At 53.7% G+C, this 17,949-nt stretch overlaps 2 protein-coding genes across 2 annotated transcripts; one reads left to right on the top strand and one right to left on the bottom strand.

The window, feature by feature from the left end:
- Positions 1-67: 67 nt before the first annotated feature.
- On the bottom strand, positions 68-3,425 carry NSUN5 (NOP2/Sun RNA methyltransferase 5). The gene is made up of 10 exons (XM_082294519.1): positions 3,306-3,425; positions 3,064-3,186; positions 2,779-2,953; positions 2,592-2,700; positions 2,186-2,324; positions 1,696-1,811; positions 1,183-1,361; positions 900-1,104; positions 675-827; positions 68-524 (listed from the first exon to the last, which is right to left on the bottom strand). The coding sequence occupies exons 1-10, from the start codon at positions 3,396-3,398 to the stop codon at positions 419-421; spliced, it is 1,398 nt and encodes a 465-aa protein (XP_082150645.1). The 5' UTR covers positions 3,399-3,425; the 3' UTR covers positions 68-418.
- A 5,716-nt stretch (positions 3,426-9,141) lies between these two features.
- FKBP6 (FKBP prolyl isomerase family member 6 (inactive)) lies at positions 9,142-17,606 on the top strand (the record flags this gene model as incomplete). Its single annotated transcript, XM_082294873.1, is given in 8 exon segments — positions 9,142-9,397; positions 10,723-10,812; positions 11,347-11,549; positions 12,737-12,856; positions 13,686-13,880; positions 14,157-14,266; positions 17,533-17,565; positions 17,567-17,606. Coding segments are annotated over 8 exon segments (1,047 nt in total).
- Positions 17,607-17,949: the final 343 nt, after the last annotated feature.

Genomic DNA, 17,949 nt, shown 5'->3' with positions numbered 1-17,949 from the left:
TGCCCCCAATTTGCCTCTACTATGAGCAGTAGCAATTTCAGGGCAAGACTGCATAAACACCCTGGAAAAGACAGTGAAGAGAAATAAACTTTTAATCTGCTTCATCCCTACAGTGAAATGTCTTTTCAAAGCTCCACATCAGGCTCGGGGTTGGAATTTTTTGGGGGGGAAACATGATACTCCACCCTTAATCCAGCTGGAGGACCCCAGCCCTGCAGGGTGTGGAGCGGGGGTTGGCTGCAAGGGGCAGCCCTGGCTGAGCAGTTGCCCCTTCCAGGCTGGTCCCAGTGTTGGCACTCAGTCCCCGGTGTTACAGAATTCTCACTATGACTACAGCTGGCACATAGCTTGACTTGGGTTCAGGCCAGTGTGTGTTCCCCACAGCCCCAGCTGTGAAGGGGTCTGTCCAGAAAATGTTTCACTCTTTCACCCGCTGCTTTTTCTTTTTCCTCTTCTTGGGAGCTGCTCCTGGCTCCATTCCCTCTCCTGGCTGTGGGTTCTCCTTGGCTACTGCAGGCAGGGAGCTGTGGACAAGAGCAAACTGAGCCACACTCACCAGTGCCCTCTGTTCCCACAGCCACGTCCCCTCACACCCTCCCCTGGGTGCCTGGAGCCCTGACCTTGGCAATGGGGCCCCCCAGAAGTAGCTGGAGTCCCCCACAGCCCCCTCTCACCTGGGAGCAGCAGCCCCTTCCCTGCACCGCTCCAGCACAGCCACGAAGAAGCCATGGGTGAAGGTCTCTGCAGGGGAAGCACGGAGGCAGCTCTCTGCTCCAGAGAAGGCAGCGAGTCCTCGGCAGGGCCAGGATGGGAAGGCAGTCACCAGCCTGCAGCATGGAAAAGGGGTCAGCACCAAACCCTGCCCCTACAGCCCCCCAAGTTCCCTGAGCCAGACCCACCTGAAGGCCGAGCCCCACTCCTGCAGCACAGCCTGCACCACATCCTCGTTCTCCTCCTGGTGTAGGGAGCAGGTGGAGTAGACCAGGCGCTGGAGAGCTGGAAAGCTCAGGGCATGGTTCAGGGCCCGGCGCTGGAAGCCAGCCAGTGCCTGCAAGCGTTCAGCACTCGGGGCCGCTTCCTGCCCCAGCCCCCGGGTCACCATCCCTGCAGGACAGGAGCTGTCACCTGGGGTCTGCACACCCACAGCCCAGCTTCAGGTGAGCAGCTGGAGCCTAACATTACCTGAGCCACTGCAGGATGGGTCGAGAAGGATGTGGGTCACCCTGCTGTATTTGGGGTCTCTGGGGTCCACAGTCAGGAAGTCCTGCTGGGCCAGCTGGCAGCCAGTGACCCCTGCCCGTGTCAGCAGCGTGTTCATGGTGGCCACGCGCTTGGGGTCCACATCAAAGGCAAAGATCTGTCTGAAGGCAGAGCCCAGCGCCCAAGAGAGACTGTGAACAGACCACCTGGCCCCCAGGAACACGCAAATACTGGGCAGGCAAACCTTGAGAGCTGCCTCCCCTCTGGCAGGAGTATGGAATAGGGCCAGGGCCGGGAGGCTGGGAGTGAACCCCTACATGACTTCATGTCCCCTCAGGTCCTTCCAGTGGCCCAGCACTGTCAGAGCCACCAGCTCACCTGAATTGGTGACAGGCTGCAGCTCTTCCTGCCACCTTCTTGTGCTCTCTATGGGCTCAGGAGGACCAGGGCCACCTCCCCCCTTCCCTCCACCCCTGCACACAGCCCTGCCCTCACCCCTTGTTCTTCAGGATGGCAGCCAGGTGGCTTGTCTTGTTTCCAGGGGCAGCACAGGCATCGATGACGTGGGAACCGGCAGCAGGGCCAAGGAGGAAGGCAGGGAGGCAGCTGGCCTGCAAGAGAGCAAAGACCATCAAAGGGGTGGGCAGAAACACCTGGCCCCTCCTCGGACTTGGCTGATGCTGTGGGGTCACAGGGACCACCATGACACAGGGCCAAGGCCACCACCACCCTCCACCAACAGCCTTGCCCAACCCACAGTCCCCTGCTCCTCCCAGCTGCTGGTCCCCAGCTCCCACAGGGGTTTATACCCCAGGATTTCATCCTGAACCTTCAAACTATGGAAGCAAAGCCTCAGGGGAGTCCCACAGTTTCTGCTCCCACAGTAAATGCCGCAGCAAGTTGAGCCATTGTGGAAGGAGCTCACCCTTCCCACCTGTCGGTAGTTTTCCTGCCCTTGCAACTTCCTGCTCCCCAGTTCCCTCACCTTGTCCTGCAGAATTATGTGTCCTGAAGTATACAGCAAGTTGTCATGGAGGTCTGTCTGTGCAGGGAAAACCAACAGCTCCGGGAGATGAAGATCCAACAAGAATTTTTTTCCAGAGAGGGCCTTCAGCTCCTCCACACTGCCCATGAGACATAGGGAGCATGAATACAAAGTCTTAATCCCAGTGCCTACAGCAGAGCCCAGGCTGAGAACCCCCTTCATCCCACAGCTCCTCTCCAGCTCCAGGCAGCACCCAGAGAGGCAGCATCTAAGAATGGGGGGTGATTGAGACCCCAGCCCAACCACCCTGAGCACCAAGTTCAGCAATCCTTCAACCCACCAGACCTCATCCCACGCCACTTGCTGACATCCCAGGAAAGGCAGCATAGCAGAAAGAAATACTCACCTGGCTGCCTTGCCCAGGTAGGTGTATCCCTGGCGCTTGAAGAAGTCGATCACATCATCCACACAAGTCTTCAGGGTGTTGACCCGGACGTAGCGTGGGACCTGGGAGGCTGCAGGGGCTGGACAGGTCAGACGCGGCCCTCCACTGCTCCCAGCACAGGGTGCCCACCCAGCCCGAGCCCACTCACCTGCGGGGCTTACCGCCTGCTCCGGGGCCAGCAGGTCCTCGTTGCGGCTCACCTTGTGCCGCACCTTCATGCGGGCCAGCTCGGCCTCCAGCCGCGCCCGGTGCCGCCGGGCCAGCGCCTTCCACCGGCCCCCGCACTTGAGCCCCTTGCCGAAGAGCAGGTCATACACCAGGACCTGAGGCGAGGGGACGACGTGAGCCCGGCCCCGGCGCTCCAGGACACCGCGGCTTCAGGGTACCGCGAATCCCGGACACCGCGGCCCAGGGATTACGCGACTCCCCGTACCTTCGCCAGCTGCGGCGGCAGCTTCTTCTCGGCCTGCAGCAGCGCGGCTCCATCCAGCAGCTTCTCCAGCACCGAGGCGTACCGGAGGGTCTCGGACACCAGCGCGTACAGCTGCCGGACGTGCTGCGGGGCAGGCAGCGGTGAGCGCCTCCGGGCCTGCGCCAGGCTCCAGGGCTCCCCCGCACCCTCCCGAATGGGATTCCCCCCCGGCCGCCCCGCACCCCCGTCCCCTCCGGGCGCACCGGGAAGCCGCTGTTGTACACGAGGCTCTTGAGGCCGCCCTCGCCGCGCTCCAGCCCCGCCAGCACCGCGGCCGCCGCGCTGTACAGCGCCATGTGCGCCCCGCGCCGCTTCCGCCGGGGCCTCCGGGGCCACAGGGGGCGAGCGCGGCCCCGCTCCGGGGTCGCTGCCCGGGGAGCGGACCGAGGGCAGGAAGCGGGGCGGGCGCCGTGCGGGCGCTGCTGGGCGGGCAGTGCCGGCGGAAGGACCCGCGTCACCCTGGCTACACCATCATCGCAGTGACCCCGGCCAACCCAGTCACCCCGGTGATCCCAGCCACCTTGGTCACCCTGGCCACCCCATCATCACAATGACCTCGGCCACTCTGGTCACCCCGGCCAGCCAGTGACCCCGGTCACCCCCATCATCCTGGGCACCCCATGATCAGTGACCTTGTCCAGCCCAGTGACACCAGCTACCCCCATCACCCTGTTCATCCTGGTGATCCCAGCCACCCTGACCAGCCAGTCACCCTGGCCATCCCAGCCACCTCCATCACCCCAGTGACCCTGGTCACCGACTCCGGTCACCACCCTGGACACCCCATCCGGTCCCTGCATGTGGAAGCACGCTGACGTTACTACTGGTTGCTAGACCTTGTGATACCCTGTGGGTGATGGGTTGGTGGGGATTTACTGTGGACTTTGGTGGTGTTTATGCTGAACTCAAACAAAGCAAAGGATGCCCAGCCCTGGAAAGAGGGGTCTGCTCCAGGAAAGGGATCTGCTCTGGGAAGCTCAGAGCTGTCCATGGAGGGCAAAGGATACCCCAGGACAGCCACCATAAGGCAGTATCCCAGCCACCTGGACATGGCTTTGAAACTGTCCCAGCACTGTCTGGTGTGAAGGATCAGTCACTCCAGCACGACCAGCTCCAGGGACACCTGGATCCAGGGACAGACAAGAGCTGCTTTGCAGCGTCTGAAGGGTTAGCAGTGGGTGCTGAGGATCAGTCAACTTGTACCTGAACAATCAAAGGGTGTAAGAATCTCATCGTAGTGACAGGATCTGAGGGAATGGCTGGAGCTCTGTCACTGTCATGGAAGGTTTAGGTTGGTATCAGTAAAAGGTTCTTCCCACAGAGGGTGGTGGGGCACTGCCCAGGCTCCCCAGGGAATGGGTCACAGCCCCAAGGCTGCCAGAGCTCCAAGAGTGTTTGTACAACACTCTCAGGCACAAGGTGGGATTGTTGGGGTGTCTGTGCAGGGCCAGGAGTTGGACTCGATGATCCGTGTAGGTCCCTTCCAGCTCAGGATATTACATTGATCCTACAATACTTGAACCCATGGAAAGGCATGATCAGGAGCCCCAGTTTGGCGGGGATGCAGGAACAAACATTTACCTTGGTGGTGCCGTATTTTATGCCCTGGCCTCTGGTCGGCACAGGCTGGTTGTGCATTTTGGTGACAGGACCAAGGAGCAGGTCCCTGGTGACCCTTTGCAGTTTGCAGGAGCCACTGGAGAGGCACTGCTGGGCTGTGTGCAGAGTGGCTGAGCCCCTCAGGTGCCCCGCTCCGCTCAGCCCATGGCCCTGGGCAGTGTCCCCCCCTAGCAGGCTGGGCACACAGTCCCCCATGCCGGCTCACAGCCCTGGGCAGCTGGAAAGACCAGGACTGACCTGCTGCCTGCACACAGCTCTTCAGCTGCTTTTTGTGCTCCCATTTCCCCCTTCAGCAGCCCCTCATCCTGCAGAGCACCATGGTTGCCCACTCAGCTCCGACTGTGCTCGTAGTCTCAGAGAGGGTCCCTGTCTCAGCCAGCAACCAGCCCATCCACCTCAAGCTCTGTTTGGAAGGATGTGCCACAAAGAGCCTGAACACTCATGGCTCACCCTGTTCAGGCATACAGACCTTTCCAGGGGGAGATCCAGGCAGGTAAGCTGTGTTTCAGACTGGGGATGGGGATGCTGAGGTCAAGGCTGACATTTTATGCTCTTAGAGGAGAGGGAAAGGACTTTCCTGTACTGATGGAGCTTGTTGTGCAGCACCACAGCTTCCATGGGAGGACAACTCTGCCACAGCCTTAACTGAGACAAGCTGAGAGAACTGAGGCTGTTCAGTCTGGAGAAGAGAAAGTTCCAGTATCTGAAAGGGGCTACAAGGAAGCTGGAGAAGGACTTTTCATCAGGAACTGGATAGATCAAGGGGAAATGGGTTCAAACTGAAAAAGGGAATATTTTAGTTAGATATAGGGAAGAGATTTTTCCCTGTGAGGGTGAAAAGGCCTTGGCACAGGTTGCCCAGAGAAACTGTGGCTGCCATCCCTAGAAGTTTCCAAGGCCAGGTTGGATGGAGCTTGAAGCAACCTGGTCTAGTGGAAGGTGTCCCTGCCAATGGCAGGGGGTTGGAATGAAATGATCTTTAAGGTCCCTTCCAAGCCAAACCATTCCATGATTCTATGCCTGTGCATCTGTGGGATGCATTGGGCAGGACTCTGAGGTGAGCTCTGCCCTTGCCCTGGCTCCACAGCACCTCAATGACACAGGCCAGCACAATGCTGGGTGCCAGGGGGCTGCAGGCCCTGGCTTGGCAGCACACAGAGCACAGGATCTGCCCCTCTAGCACCCTGGGGAGGGACAGCCTGCAGTGGTAGCAGGACGAGTGCCCACACTGCAGCATCAGTTGCTTCTTGAACACATCCAGGCAGATGGGACAGACCAGCTGCTCCTCCAGCTTGTTGATGTTTGTCTTCTGAGCCATCCTGCCACCTTCCCACATGGATCTGGGCTGGGAAACACTGGTGGGAGATCAGTCCTGTTCCAAGATCAAGATTGGCAGCGCAGACAGCTGCAAACCCATCATTAAAACTCCAAACAAAGTCTGAGATGATGATTTTAACCCATAATGGGTTTGTGGCTACACCTGGCCCACACCTGGTCATGTGTCCTGGATCTGCCCAAGGTGTCAGCAGTCACCCCCAAGGTGACTGGGCCCAGGCAGGGATGTCAGACTGCAGTGGAGTCCTGCCTGTGTGCCAGGGCTCAGACACAGCCAGGAGGGATTTTCTGCTGAAAAATCCCAGTCTTGACCCTGTATGAATTCCCACCGATCTCTTTGGGGTTCTCTCAGCCCATGGACATCCTCAGAAGGACTGGCATCGCCCAAGTGATGCATCTAAGCAAAAAGCAGAAGGAAAACACAAAAAGCACATTTATCTTGGAGGTGGGGGGCGATGCTGGATTTGGGAAGCTGAGGCACAGCTCACCCCCTTGAAACTTGTTTCCATATTCCATGCTTTGGGCCAGCACCCTCAAAAGATGTGAGCTGAAATCCCAGCCTCTCCCATCAGCCCCAGGGAGCACAGGGCAGCGTGTTCCCAAGCTGTAAGGCTCAGGCAGCACTGCCTTCCCTGCTGTTCGCAGTGGGACAGAACTGCCAGATTCCTGGGCAAGTCACACACATGGCCTGGAGTTGAAGAAAACAAACCTGAAGCCAGGGACTTGGTTATTTCCCCAGGGAAAGGGGAGGCTGTGACCAGAGCTGGGCTGGTGTGGCGCATTGCTGTGGGGTGAACCAAGGGAAGCTCAAGTGTCCACCAGATATCCCAGGACCCCAAGCAGAGGGACCAGCCTCGGGGGCTCCCTGTGCTCACAGGAAACACCTCCCAGACACCCAGATAATACCCGACCACTCAGGTGGCCTGCACGGATTTCTCTGGCTCTGCTTCTCCCAGTGCATGGATCCGATGGACTTTCCTCGGCTTCTCCTGGCCAAGCTGATGTGACCTGGTCAGACAAGGTAGCTCATCCTCAGGATGGGGACCCCAGCAGCTCTCCTCCTGCAGCCTCAGCCCTGCCAGGATGTTCCCGCTCCCAGGGAGACCCAGGCAGGCTCTTGTCCCCCTCTCCTGTCCCTACATGCCCAGGAAGGGCTGCGTGGACCCACGTGTGGGCACACACAGCACATGACTGGGCAGGACCGAGAGAAGAGCCGGCCGTGTTTGCCTCCCGCAGCAGCCAGGGTCCCCAAATCCCCATGGCACTTCCCTTATCCCCACTGCAACAGAGGGAATGTTCTCACCAAAGCACTTTGTTATCAGCTAAGTTTAAGATAACTTGACTTTAAGACATTGTTATCAACTAAGCTAACTTTGCTATTAACTATGTAATTTTTTTTTTGGTCAAACCAGTGTTTTTCTGTTCTCTGGTGAAAACCTTTTATGCTTTTGGAAAAAAACCAGAAGGAAACCAAGCATTGCTCTTACTGTGTGGGGCAAGGCACAAGGAATTATTTTGTCTGATTGTGAAAAAATATAGTTTCTCATATAATAACTCCTGGTTCATGGATGTGTTTGGCTTATGAGCATCCCTCATATGAATCCCATCATGAGCCCATCCTCTGGCTTCCCTCTCAGCATCTCCTGGGGAGCTGGGGATGGTCCTGGCTTATCCCTGAGGAGTGTCCAATTTAGGGAACGCAGTGAGAGAAGGATTAGCCTGGGGCTCACACCCAGCCTCACAATGAAGGTCTCTGAGACACAGCAAAGCAGAGAAAGCAGCACCTTCTCTCCAAAGGGGGACTGGGGACAGGCTGTGGGGATCCTTCCCTTCCTTCCTTCCTTCCTTCCTTCCTTCCTTCCTTCCTTCCTTCCTTCCTTCCTTCCTTCCTTCCTTCCTTCCTTCCTTCCTTCCTTCCTTCCTTCCTTCCTTCCTTCCTTCCTTCCGAATTCCTTCCTTCCTTCCGAATTCCTTCCTTCCTTCCGAATTCCTTCCTTCCTTCCTTCCTAATTCCTTCCTTCCTTCCTTCCTTCCTTCCTTCCTTCCTTCCTTCCTTCCTTCCTTCCTTCCTTCCTTCCTTCCTTCCTTCCTTCCTTCCTTCCTTCCTTCCTTCCTTCCTTCCCGCACCTTCCCGCACCTTCCCGCACCTTCCCTTCCCGCACCTTCCTCCCTTCCATCAAAAACTTGGGTTTATGTTCTTTTGTGGTGATCTCAAAAAATCTCAAGAATGTGGGTTTCTTCCTGCTTTTATTTTGCATTCTCATTTGTTTTGCATTTATACCATTTCAGTTGCCTGAAGAAAGCTGAACTTTCAAACTTGTTCCAAACCAGTTTGGATTTTTTTGCCTGTGGTGATTTTTTGTTGGTTTGGTTGCTTGCTTTGGTGTTTTTTGTTCGTTTGGCTGGTGGTGGGGGTGGTTTTGCTTTTGCTTTTGTTTGGTTTGGGGTTTTGTTTGATTGGGTTTTGGTTTGGGGGGCTTTTTTTTTGTAGTATTGTGGGGGGTGTTTTGTAGTTTGGTTGGGTTTTTTGACGTTGCTTTTGTGGGGTTTTGTTTTTGGTTTTTGAGTTTTGGGTTGGTTTGGGTTTTTTGGTTCGTACGGAAGGCAGTGCACGCCGTGGACTACATCCCCCAGCATGCACTGCTGCGCTCCGTGACGTTCCACCTCCTATTGGTCCATTCCCGCGCAGGGGCGTGTCCATTCCCGCGTGGCTCTAAAGCCGCGCGTTGGGACGGGGTTGCTGTTCGGAGCGTGATTGGCTGAAGGCGCCACTGTTGGCGGGCGGTGGTTGGCGGGCGGTGATTGGTGGGCTGTGGTTGGCGGGCGGTGGTTGGCGGGCTGTGGCTGGCGGGCGGTGATTGGCGGGCGGTGGCTGGCGGGCTGTGGCTGGAGGGCGCTGATTGGCGGGCGCTGATTGGCGGGCGCTGATTGGCGGGCGGTGGTTGGCGGGCTGTGGTTGGCGGGCGCTGATTGGCGGGTGCTGGTTGGCGGGCTGTGGTTGGCGGGCGCTGATTGGCGGGCCGTGCGTGGCGGGCGCTGCCTGGCGAAGCGGGTGAGGCGCGGTGGAGACGCGGCGTGGCCGTAATGGCGGGTGAGGAGGACATCGTGGCCGGGTGGTGGGACCCGGACCTGGACCCGGCTTCGACTCCGACGTGGGCTCTAGCACTGACCCCCGCCCCAGCACCGATATGGGCCCTGACCCCGGCCTCGACACCCTCTTTGTCTGTGGCCTCGGCGTCTCTCCAGCCCCTGCAGGACCTGACCAGTGATGGAGGGGTGCGCAAGGAGCAGCTGCGCCCCGGCACCGGGCAGCCCGTGCCCCCATCCGCCTCTGTGGCAGGTACAGCCGAGTCTGGGGGCTACAGAGCCTCCTGTGGGCTGTGGGAGGTCCCCTGGCCGTGGCCTGGGGCACCCCTGTTAAGGATGTCCCAGTTCTCTGGCACAGGTTGCCCAGGGAAGCTGTGGTTGCCCCATTCCTGGAAATGTTCAAGACCAGATTGGAGCATCCTGCTCCGGTGGAAGGTGTCCCTGCCCATGGGCAGGGGGTTAGACTGGATGATCTTCCAGGTCCCTTCCAACCCAAACAATTCTCTCAGTCTCACCAGGGCTGGCGTCCTGGAGCGAGGCTGCCTGAGCTTCGCCTGGCTGCCCCGGGGGCAGTAATGCTGTTCCTGAATGCACAGGTGGTTCAGGCACCGGTAACCATCTCCTAAGCAGCTTTTAAATAGCAATTGTCTAGTTTAATCTGTGTTCAGCAGGACTACGACAGCAAAAATCCTTGGAAGTGTGGGCTGGAGTGAGGGTCTGGTGCTCATCTGTTGTCGCCTGTGTCTCGGTGTGAGGTTTGTTCTGTGTGGCTGGACCTGAAGCAGGTGCTGAGGGAAACAGGGCAGAGCCTGTTGGGAAAGATCCCCCAAGCCTCTAATGCTGAGGTGCCGGTGGCTGACAAAGACCATAACAAGGACTTAGAAGTGCTGGTATTATACCGTGGTGTGTGTCTGTTTCAGAGACTGTCTCTTCTCCTTACCAGTATTTTAACAGTTTGATACCCTGTTTAACTTCTTGTGGCTGACACATTAAATGAAAAGGCATTTTGACCTTGAGGAAAGAAGGATTTCTAGGGCCCACCTATGCTCACAGAAGTTTGAAGCTGGAAGTGGTTCCTGAAGTGCAGGGCCCTGGTGCTGTGTCAAGAGAGGCCCATTACAGTATTTTCTGAGGCAGAACTGGAGTTACAGACGCAGAGCTTGGGCTGGTGGTACATTTTCCCCCTTGTTCGTCTTTCCAGAGCTCCAGCTTTGGTTAGGGAATACTTTTGAAGTGTTTCTACATATAACTGGGGAATTTTAATTTACTCAGCTGAAGTTTCCGATTCTTAAAAGCGCAAAATCACATCTCTTAATTAGCTCAGGACTGTGGAGCAGCTGCTTTGTCTGGGAGTGATGCTAAAACACACAGCACTTGGCTGCTTGGATGTGACCAGGTTTTTGGTGTAAAACACAAGGGTTTGTGCTGCCTCTGCTGTTCTATAGCAGAACAGAAAAAGAGAAACAGGATAACTGGGTGGTTACAACTCCTGGTGTGTTCCTGATGTTGCCATTATGGGATATGAAATCAAACTCTTGCTTTTTCCCTTCTCCCCACTCCTTGCTTTGGGCTGCACAGTGAAGTACTCCGGGTACCTGGGAAACTGGAATAAGCTCTTCTGTTCAAATGAAAGCAGCAAGTATCCAAGGCTGATGAAACTTGGAAAAGGTAGGTTTGAGCCACAAACTTTGTCCTGGGGCTTAGGATTGTATTAAGACATTTTGGGACCTGGGGTTGTATTAAGGCATTTCAGTTTAAATGCTGTTTGGTGTCTTTAGGTTGTTTGAAACCTTTAACGCTTGTTCATGGAGCCCAAAATCCTCCTGATTCACACAGGAGATGGAATCTGGACCTGCTCACCCTCTGCCTGAGGGTGGTAGGGAGGTGTTTTCCAGGCTGGACAGGTCTTGGAGCATGCTTGTCTAGTGGAAGGTGTCCCTGCCCTTGGCAGGGCTTGGACTGGATGATGTCTAAAGCCCCTTCCAACTCATCCCACTCTGGATTTGTGATACCATGTGCTCAGTCCCACAGCAGGCTGCCCCAATAATCCCTACTGGAGCAGCTGGCTGTTGTAGTTACTGAGACAGGAGCTCCCAAGGATTTTTTTCCTTCTCCTTTTCTGCTTAAGGAGGAATCAGTGTTTGGTGTGTGAGGGGGGTTGGTGTTTGTGAACCTCACCTGTGCCACCCCTTGTTGTGACAGACATTACACTGTGGGGGCTGGAGATCGGGCTGCTGTCTATGACCAAGGGAGAGACTGCGCTGTTCGTCCTCAGACCAGAATACGCCTACGGCCAGCGGGGCTGTCCCCCCTGCATCCCCCCAAACACCACGGTCCTCTTCAAGGTGGAGTTGCTGGACTTCATAGACTCAGAGGAGTGCGACGCATTCTTTGAGTTGACTTATGTGAGTTCCCTTAATATCACTTGAGACCGAAATCTGGAGGGTGAACCATCGTTGTCCTGTCTCACAGCTGCTGTGGCTTGTGTGTTGCATGTGTTCAGGTGAATGCAGGTGCAAGTATCCAGTCCCTGGGCTGCCAGCTCTGCTCTGATCCACATACCTACCTGCCCTTTGTGTCTCTCCATGCCTCGCTCTGTTTGCCCTCCCATGCAGAGGGAGAAGGCGGGTGCTGCCTTTGTTTGCTCCTGTGTGCTGGATGGAGTCAGTGGAATGGTTCTCATTTATTTTTAGTTTTACCAGAAACCCCTCATGGTTGCACTAGAGGGCACCAACTTCCAAGAATTTCTTTAAGGAACAATAAGGAGCTGTATGTAACAATCCTCTTCAGTCTGCAGTATTCCAGCGCCCCACCAGCCCCCACCCTTTGTCTCTGCCTCTTGGCTCCTCTCCCAAGTGTTCTTTTCCTGCTCTTTTTCTCCCTGGTGAGTTACTGTACTAGTGTTAATTCACCTTTTCATGTCAGGGGCTTTGGGCTATGGTTGTGGGTCAGTGAGGGGAGGCAGAAGCTAATGGGGGAGTCCCTCTAGCTCCCTCCAGCCTCTGCACAGGCAAATTTTTCCCAGAGCCCTGTGAGCAAGCCACACTTGTTGCACTCCCTCCTTGCCCACCCTTTTTGGCTGACTGATCTCTCTCTGTGAGCTGGTTCCAACTTGCAGACCCAGAAGAAATCCTGTCTCTCCATTTTCATCTTTTTCTAAAATTATTGTTGGGGTTTTTTGTTTTGCTGGTTGGTGTCTTTGGGAGTGTCAGGCTGTCCCAGAGCTGGCCTGAGAGCAATTAGAGCAACGGAACCTTTCAAGCAGCTTTGTGCTAGTGGCTGCATTTGTGTTAACTCAGCTGTGTGCTGAAAGACTTCGGCAAGTTTTAAGGACGCATTCCTGCTTTTTTCAGTCCCTCTTTGGGCCTGGGGAGCTTCCTGACCTCTTTACTAGGAATAACCAGCAGAAGAACACTGTCACATTTCAGCCTGGCTGGGGAGATACCACATGGTGATGGCCTGGCCTTGGCAAGGACCTGGCTGCTGCTCTGTGAATGGGGGGGGGGGGGGGGGGCTGTGCAGGACTGTCCTGTCTGAGTTCTCTGCCTGTTTTCTTGTGTTTGAACTGAAATTCAGATATTTCTTCACCCAGGAGCAGCAGGATAGACATCCTCTAGAAAAGGTGTTGAAAGTGGCAGCCACAGAGAGAGAGTTTGGCAACTACTTCTTCTATAAGCAGCGCTTCAAGATTGCCAAGAGCAGATATAAGAGGGTATGGCACCAGGAAAATGTGGGGTGTGCTTTGGGAAAGCTGTGAAAGAAGGGATTATTTTAGCTCACCACAACAGGTACAGGTTAGAGATCAAGTAACTTTGTGGTATTTTCCAGGCATAGTTTGTTACTTAAGAACAGGGCTTCCACACCTGGTTTTGTGTGAGCGGCAGTGGTAAATGAAGGAATAGTCACAGAATCATTTTGGTTGCAAAAGCTCTTTGAGACCACAGAGTCCAAGTGTTCCCCAGAAGTGCCAAGGCCACCACTGACCCATGCCCGCAAGTGCCACATCCAGAGGGCTACCTGGGAGCAGAGAATGACCCCCATCTGGCTGCACCCTCCTGTCAGGGAATTGTAGAGAGCAAGAAGGTACTCCCTGAGCTTCCTTTTCCCCAGGCTGAGCCTCTTCAGCTCCCTCTACAGGCAGAGTAAATGCTCAGTTATTCTCAAACTGGAATGCATCTGCTACTTTTTCAGAGGTGGAGGTGATTCAAAGTTGCTTTTCCTTGGTATTTTTGAAACAAAAGTAGTTTGACTTGTCTTCTTCCCTGTAAGATTTCCATATTTGTCCTTAAAATCTGAGTCCTGGGTGTAGTTTGGTTTTTTAAAATTCTGCTTTCCTTGGTAAGTTCCTAAGCCTGTAGTCGTATGGCTGAGCTGACTAGTCATGCTGAGAATGCCATGCCCTGTATTTAGAGTTTTGAATGTTATTACTTGTAAGTGACCTAGGTGAACAGAAGCATGGGTGTAGCTGTTGGATGAGATGGATTTCTCACTTTCCATGATGGATTTGTTGTACACTGGCAGTTTTTTCCCTCTCTGCTCAGGCCCTCTCCATCCTGGGTCGCAGCTCTTCCAGTAAGGCAGAGCAGAGTCAGATCAACGCTTCAAAACTGCTGCTGTTCCTGAATCTCTCACTCACTTACCTGAAAATGGAACGTGCTGACCGAGCTTTGAAATATGGGGAGTTAGCCTTGGAGATGGACCAAGGAAATGCCAAAGCGCTGTTCAGGTGTGGCCAGGTGGGCAAATAAATCATCATGGAACTTCCCAGCCTGGCTGTAGAGGGAGCCCAGAGGAGAATCCCTGAATTCTGGGCTGCTGCAGCAGTCAAGGTGGTTTGTTTGCATCTGTCCTTTTGGAAAGTCTGGCTCTCTGGAAATGCATCACATGGAGCTTTTCCTGGGATATTCCTGAATTAGCTGGCTCTCTCTCAGGAATGTTTGTTGTTGCACGAGTCCTGAAGAAGGGCAGTGGGTCTGTATTTATTTTGTGATGCATCTATCTTTCCATGACAGGCTTGTCTCTACCTGAGGGAATACAGAAAATCCCATGATTTCCTGACCAGGGCTCAGTGCATCCAGCCCTTCAACCGTGATATCAACAATGAGCTGAAGAAGTTGGCAAGGTGAGAGCCCTTGTTCCCATCCCTGGGGAAGAGAGAGTGTTTGGACAGGCTGTAATACCCATTCCAAAATATTTAAAATGTTCAAAAAAACCCGGAACCCCAAACTACTGGGTTAAGAAGTGACTTGGGAAAACGCATGTGGAGAAAACAGCTTGAGACATTTTTCAGGCACAGAAAGCTGCAAGTGAGGAGCTGGGAATGCCCACCCTTTCCATATATTTCTTTGGTGCAATGTATGCCACCTGACTTGTGAGGACAGGGATGTGGGGGCTACTAAAATGCCTCAAACACAGTGATATACAGTGGCTGATGCTCCAGCTGTTAATGTTCTCAATAAGTATGATTTTCATTCCTTTTAAGATGTGTTGGTTAATTTCAGCAGCTTTTCTCACGTGCTTCAATGCACAATACTAATGTTCATTAAAAGTGAATTTCTTGCCATCTTGGAGATAATAAGTGAACAGCCCTGAAGACAAACTCTCCCTTTGCCCGCAGGCTGAGTACAGGACTATGCTGCCAACTTTAGTCATGCCCCAGCCCCAGCAAAACATGACTAATGCTTGTCTGTGCCCTCATGATGCTCTTCCTTTGAAACTACCAGAAGCATTAGCTTTTTCCCAAAAGTGTGTGCTGTCCTCCTGGCAGTGTTCACTGAGGCAGGAGCAATGCTGTCCTCATCTCTGGAGCTCACAAAGCAGCCTTTGAATACGAACCCTCTTCTCTATGTCACTGCCCGGCACTTGCAGAAAGGCACCAGTAACATCTAAAAAGAGTGATTGGTGCTGCTGGAAAAGCCAGTCTGATGGGCTGAGTGCCTTCCACCAGGAGATGTGTTGGTGGAGGGCTGTTCTGTCCTGTGTTGTATCCATGTTGTCTTTAATAGTCTGTCATAACATGAAGTCTTCAGATTTGTTCTGTTACTTCTGAAGTACAAAGAGCTTGAAGGCAGTATTAGCTGCTGGTCTGGAAATTTGAAATTAATCTCTTGTATTCATCCTGATCTCCCACTGGGTTTAGAGCTACCAAATTGTCCAGTGAGGGTGGGGAGTTCTAGACTAGATCTGTCGGGCTGCTCTTGGAGGCTAGTACATGTACAGTGCTAGAAGGCCTGATTCTAGAAGCCTCATGTATTCACTTAGATTTTTTGGAAATACGTTGGTAGATAAGTTGCTAATGATGTTGAGGTGGTGTGGCCAGGAAGCAACAAGGCATTTCTGTCTTAGTCAGCTCCAGCTCTGGAGAGAGCAGCATGTTCAGTGAGTGTGTGTGTGTCAGAATTGAGTGCACGTTAAACCACTTGTCCTGGAGTTCCTGCTCTGCTGCCTCTTAAAACTGGTGTATTTTTTGCTTTTAACCATGGAATGGTTTTGGTTGGAAAGGACATTAAAGCTCATCCCACTGCCATGGGCAAAGATTCTTTCCACTAGACCAGGGTGCTCTAAGCCCTGTCCAACCTGGCCTCGAAACACTTCCAGGGATGGGGCAGCCACAGCTTCTCTGGGCAACCTGTACCAGGGCCTCACCACCCTCACAGGGAAGAATTTCTTCCCAATAGCCCATCTAACCCTGCCCTCTGGCAGTGGGAAGACATTCCCTCTTGTCCTGTCACTCCATCCCTTGTCCAAAGCCCATCTCCAGCTCTCCTGGAGCTCCTTTAGGCTCTGGAAGAGGCTCTGAGGTCTATCTGGAGCCTTCTCCAGGTGAATGCCCCAGCTCTGCCAGCCTGGCTCCAGAGCAGACGGGCTCCAGCAGCTCCATGTCTTTCTGATGTTGGATCACAGAGCTGGAGGCAGCACTGCAGGTGGGGTCTTTTGCCTATGACAAAGAGTGGAATTAGTGTGAAACGGATGAAGCAAATGTTACTGGGTGTTGTTAATGAGGCTTTACCTCAGGCTAGATATGTAATGTTGCCAGCCTGCCTTTGCCTGAGAACTTGTGGGGTGATCTGACAAATGCTTCAGAAATGGACTATGAATCAAAATCTTGTTCTTAGTGGCTTTTCACTTCCTGAGTACATTTATACTTCGTTAAAAGCAATGTTGTGTGGTAATCAGCAAGCTCTCTTTTGCTGTCTAAAACAAAGCTTTGGAATGCATCTCTTTACCAGCTGAAACAGGTTCTTGGCAAAATTCCCTGGAGAACAATAGGCAGAATCCAGGGTGAGGGGTACGTAGAATGTGTCTGGTATGAGCTGTGGTGGTTTTGGTACAAATTCTGCTGCTGGATCTGGGAATTCTATTGGAAGGCTTGCAATGCATAAGAAATAGAATGAAATGGGGTTCTTCCGACATTTGGCATGAATCTGTTCCTCCAAACAAGGGGCTCTTGGATTTCCTGCTGTCATAGCTGTGGAAATGTGCCACCCTCAGGTGGGCATCCTTGATCAGCAGCATCTGTCTGAGACTTACCAGGAGAGATTTGCTGTGTCGGGATTTCACACCCTCTGAGGTTCTGGGCCTCAAGGGTGCTGAGGGCTGGGGCTGGGAGAGCCTGAGCCAGCCTCTCACTGGGGCTAGTTCTGGTGTGTTGCACAAAACTCTTTGCTTTTGGCCTTATATGGCAGCAGATGCAGGAGAGCCGAACTTGTGGGCAGCCACTGATCCCTGGGATGGTGTTCCCAAACTGAGTCACCCTCCAGCTCAGGGATTTCTTACCAGTGAGGTGAGAGCACAGGGAGCAGAGGATGCTGTGCTTGGAGAAGTTCAAATGGAGCAGACTGGGAGGCTTTTGCTATCCTGTGACACTGGCAAGGAAGAGAGAACAAAGGAGGAAACATCTGCCTTGTCATCCACTTAGTCCAGACACAAATCCCTGCTGTCTCCTGCCCACCCTGTGCCCAGATCCTATATCCGTGGTAGATATCCTGGTGTATGGCACTTGGATGCCTGCATGTCTCCTGGGTGCTGAAAGAACTTGCATAAGGAGACACAAAAGTATCCCACAGCACATGGATGGGGTTCCTCTGCACTGTCCCATGCTTCCAAAACTAGTGCAGAAAGCACCTGTCTCACAGAAGGCAAATGGTTGATTTAGTCCCCACCAGAGCAGAGACCCAAGGTCTGGGGATGAGATGTGACATTTCCTGCTCTCCTTCCCTGACACTGCAGAAAGAAGGGCTTGGAGGAGCTGTGTCTCTGCTGCCAGCACACTCTTCCATTATGTTAATTTATTTATATCTGAAAAATAACATCATTTTCAGGTTGTGACACTGAGGGTGGCACAGACAGTCTCCAGCCCCTGATGCCATCCTGTGCTCTACTTTGCAGATACTACAGGGAGTACATGGAAATGGAGAAAGAAGTGCTGCCAAGTATTTGACCCTCTCAATTCTTATGGCTGAGAAGAAATCAAGGTAACCAGGTTTTGAAAAAACCTGAGCTCTCCCAAAACCTGTCATGCCTGTACTGTTCTCACGTGGGGAACCTGCTTTTTTTCTGCATGGGAAGGTTTTGGAGGCAAAATGGGAAGTGGTGGGAGCGTGTGGAGAGGAACGGCGTGGAAGGTGGGGTACTGCTACATCATCACCTCAGACAATCTTTCCTGTGAGGCAAAGCTTGTGTGGGACAGGGACCTGGATCTGCCAGCAGTTGAGTACGTTTGGTTTGTTGTTTCCTGTGCTGCTTAACGCAGCTATTCCTGATGAGAGCCGGGGGTGAAATAGCTCTGTAGTCTTGTTTCCCTGC

Source organism: Coloeus monedula, assembly GCF_965178545.1.
Source record: "Coloeus monedula genome assembly, chromosome: 20".
In the NCBI taxonomy this organism is placed as follows: Eukaryota; Metazoa; Chordata; class Aves; order Passeriformes; family Corvidae; genus Coloeus; species Coloeus monedula.
Note: the sequence above shows the minus strand (reverse complement) of the source record. Positions and strands in the feature narration are given on the sequence as shown.

Coding starts and splice junctions, on each gene's coding strand:
- NSUN5 (XM_082294519.1), bottom strand. CDS start 3,398: ATGGCGCTGTACAGCGCGGCGGCCGCGGTGCTGGCGGGGCTGGAGCGC. Junction 3,187..3,305: donor TGTACAACAGCGGCTTCCCG/GTGCGCCCGGAG, acceptor CCTGCCCCGCAG/CACGTCCGGCAGCTGTACGC. Junction 1,362..1,695: donor GCCATCCTGAAGAACAAGGG/GTGAGGGCAGGG, acceptor CTCTGCCTTCAG/ACAGATCTTTGCCTTTGATG.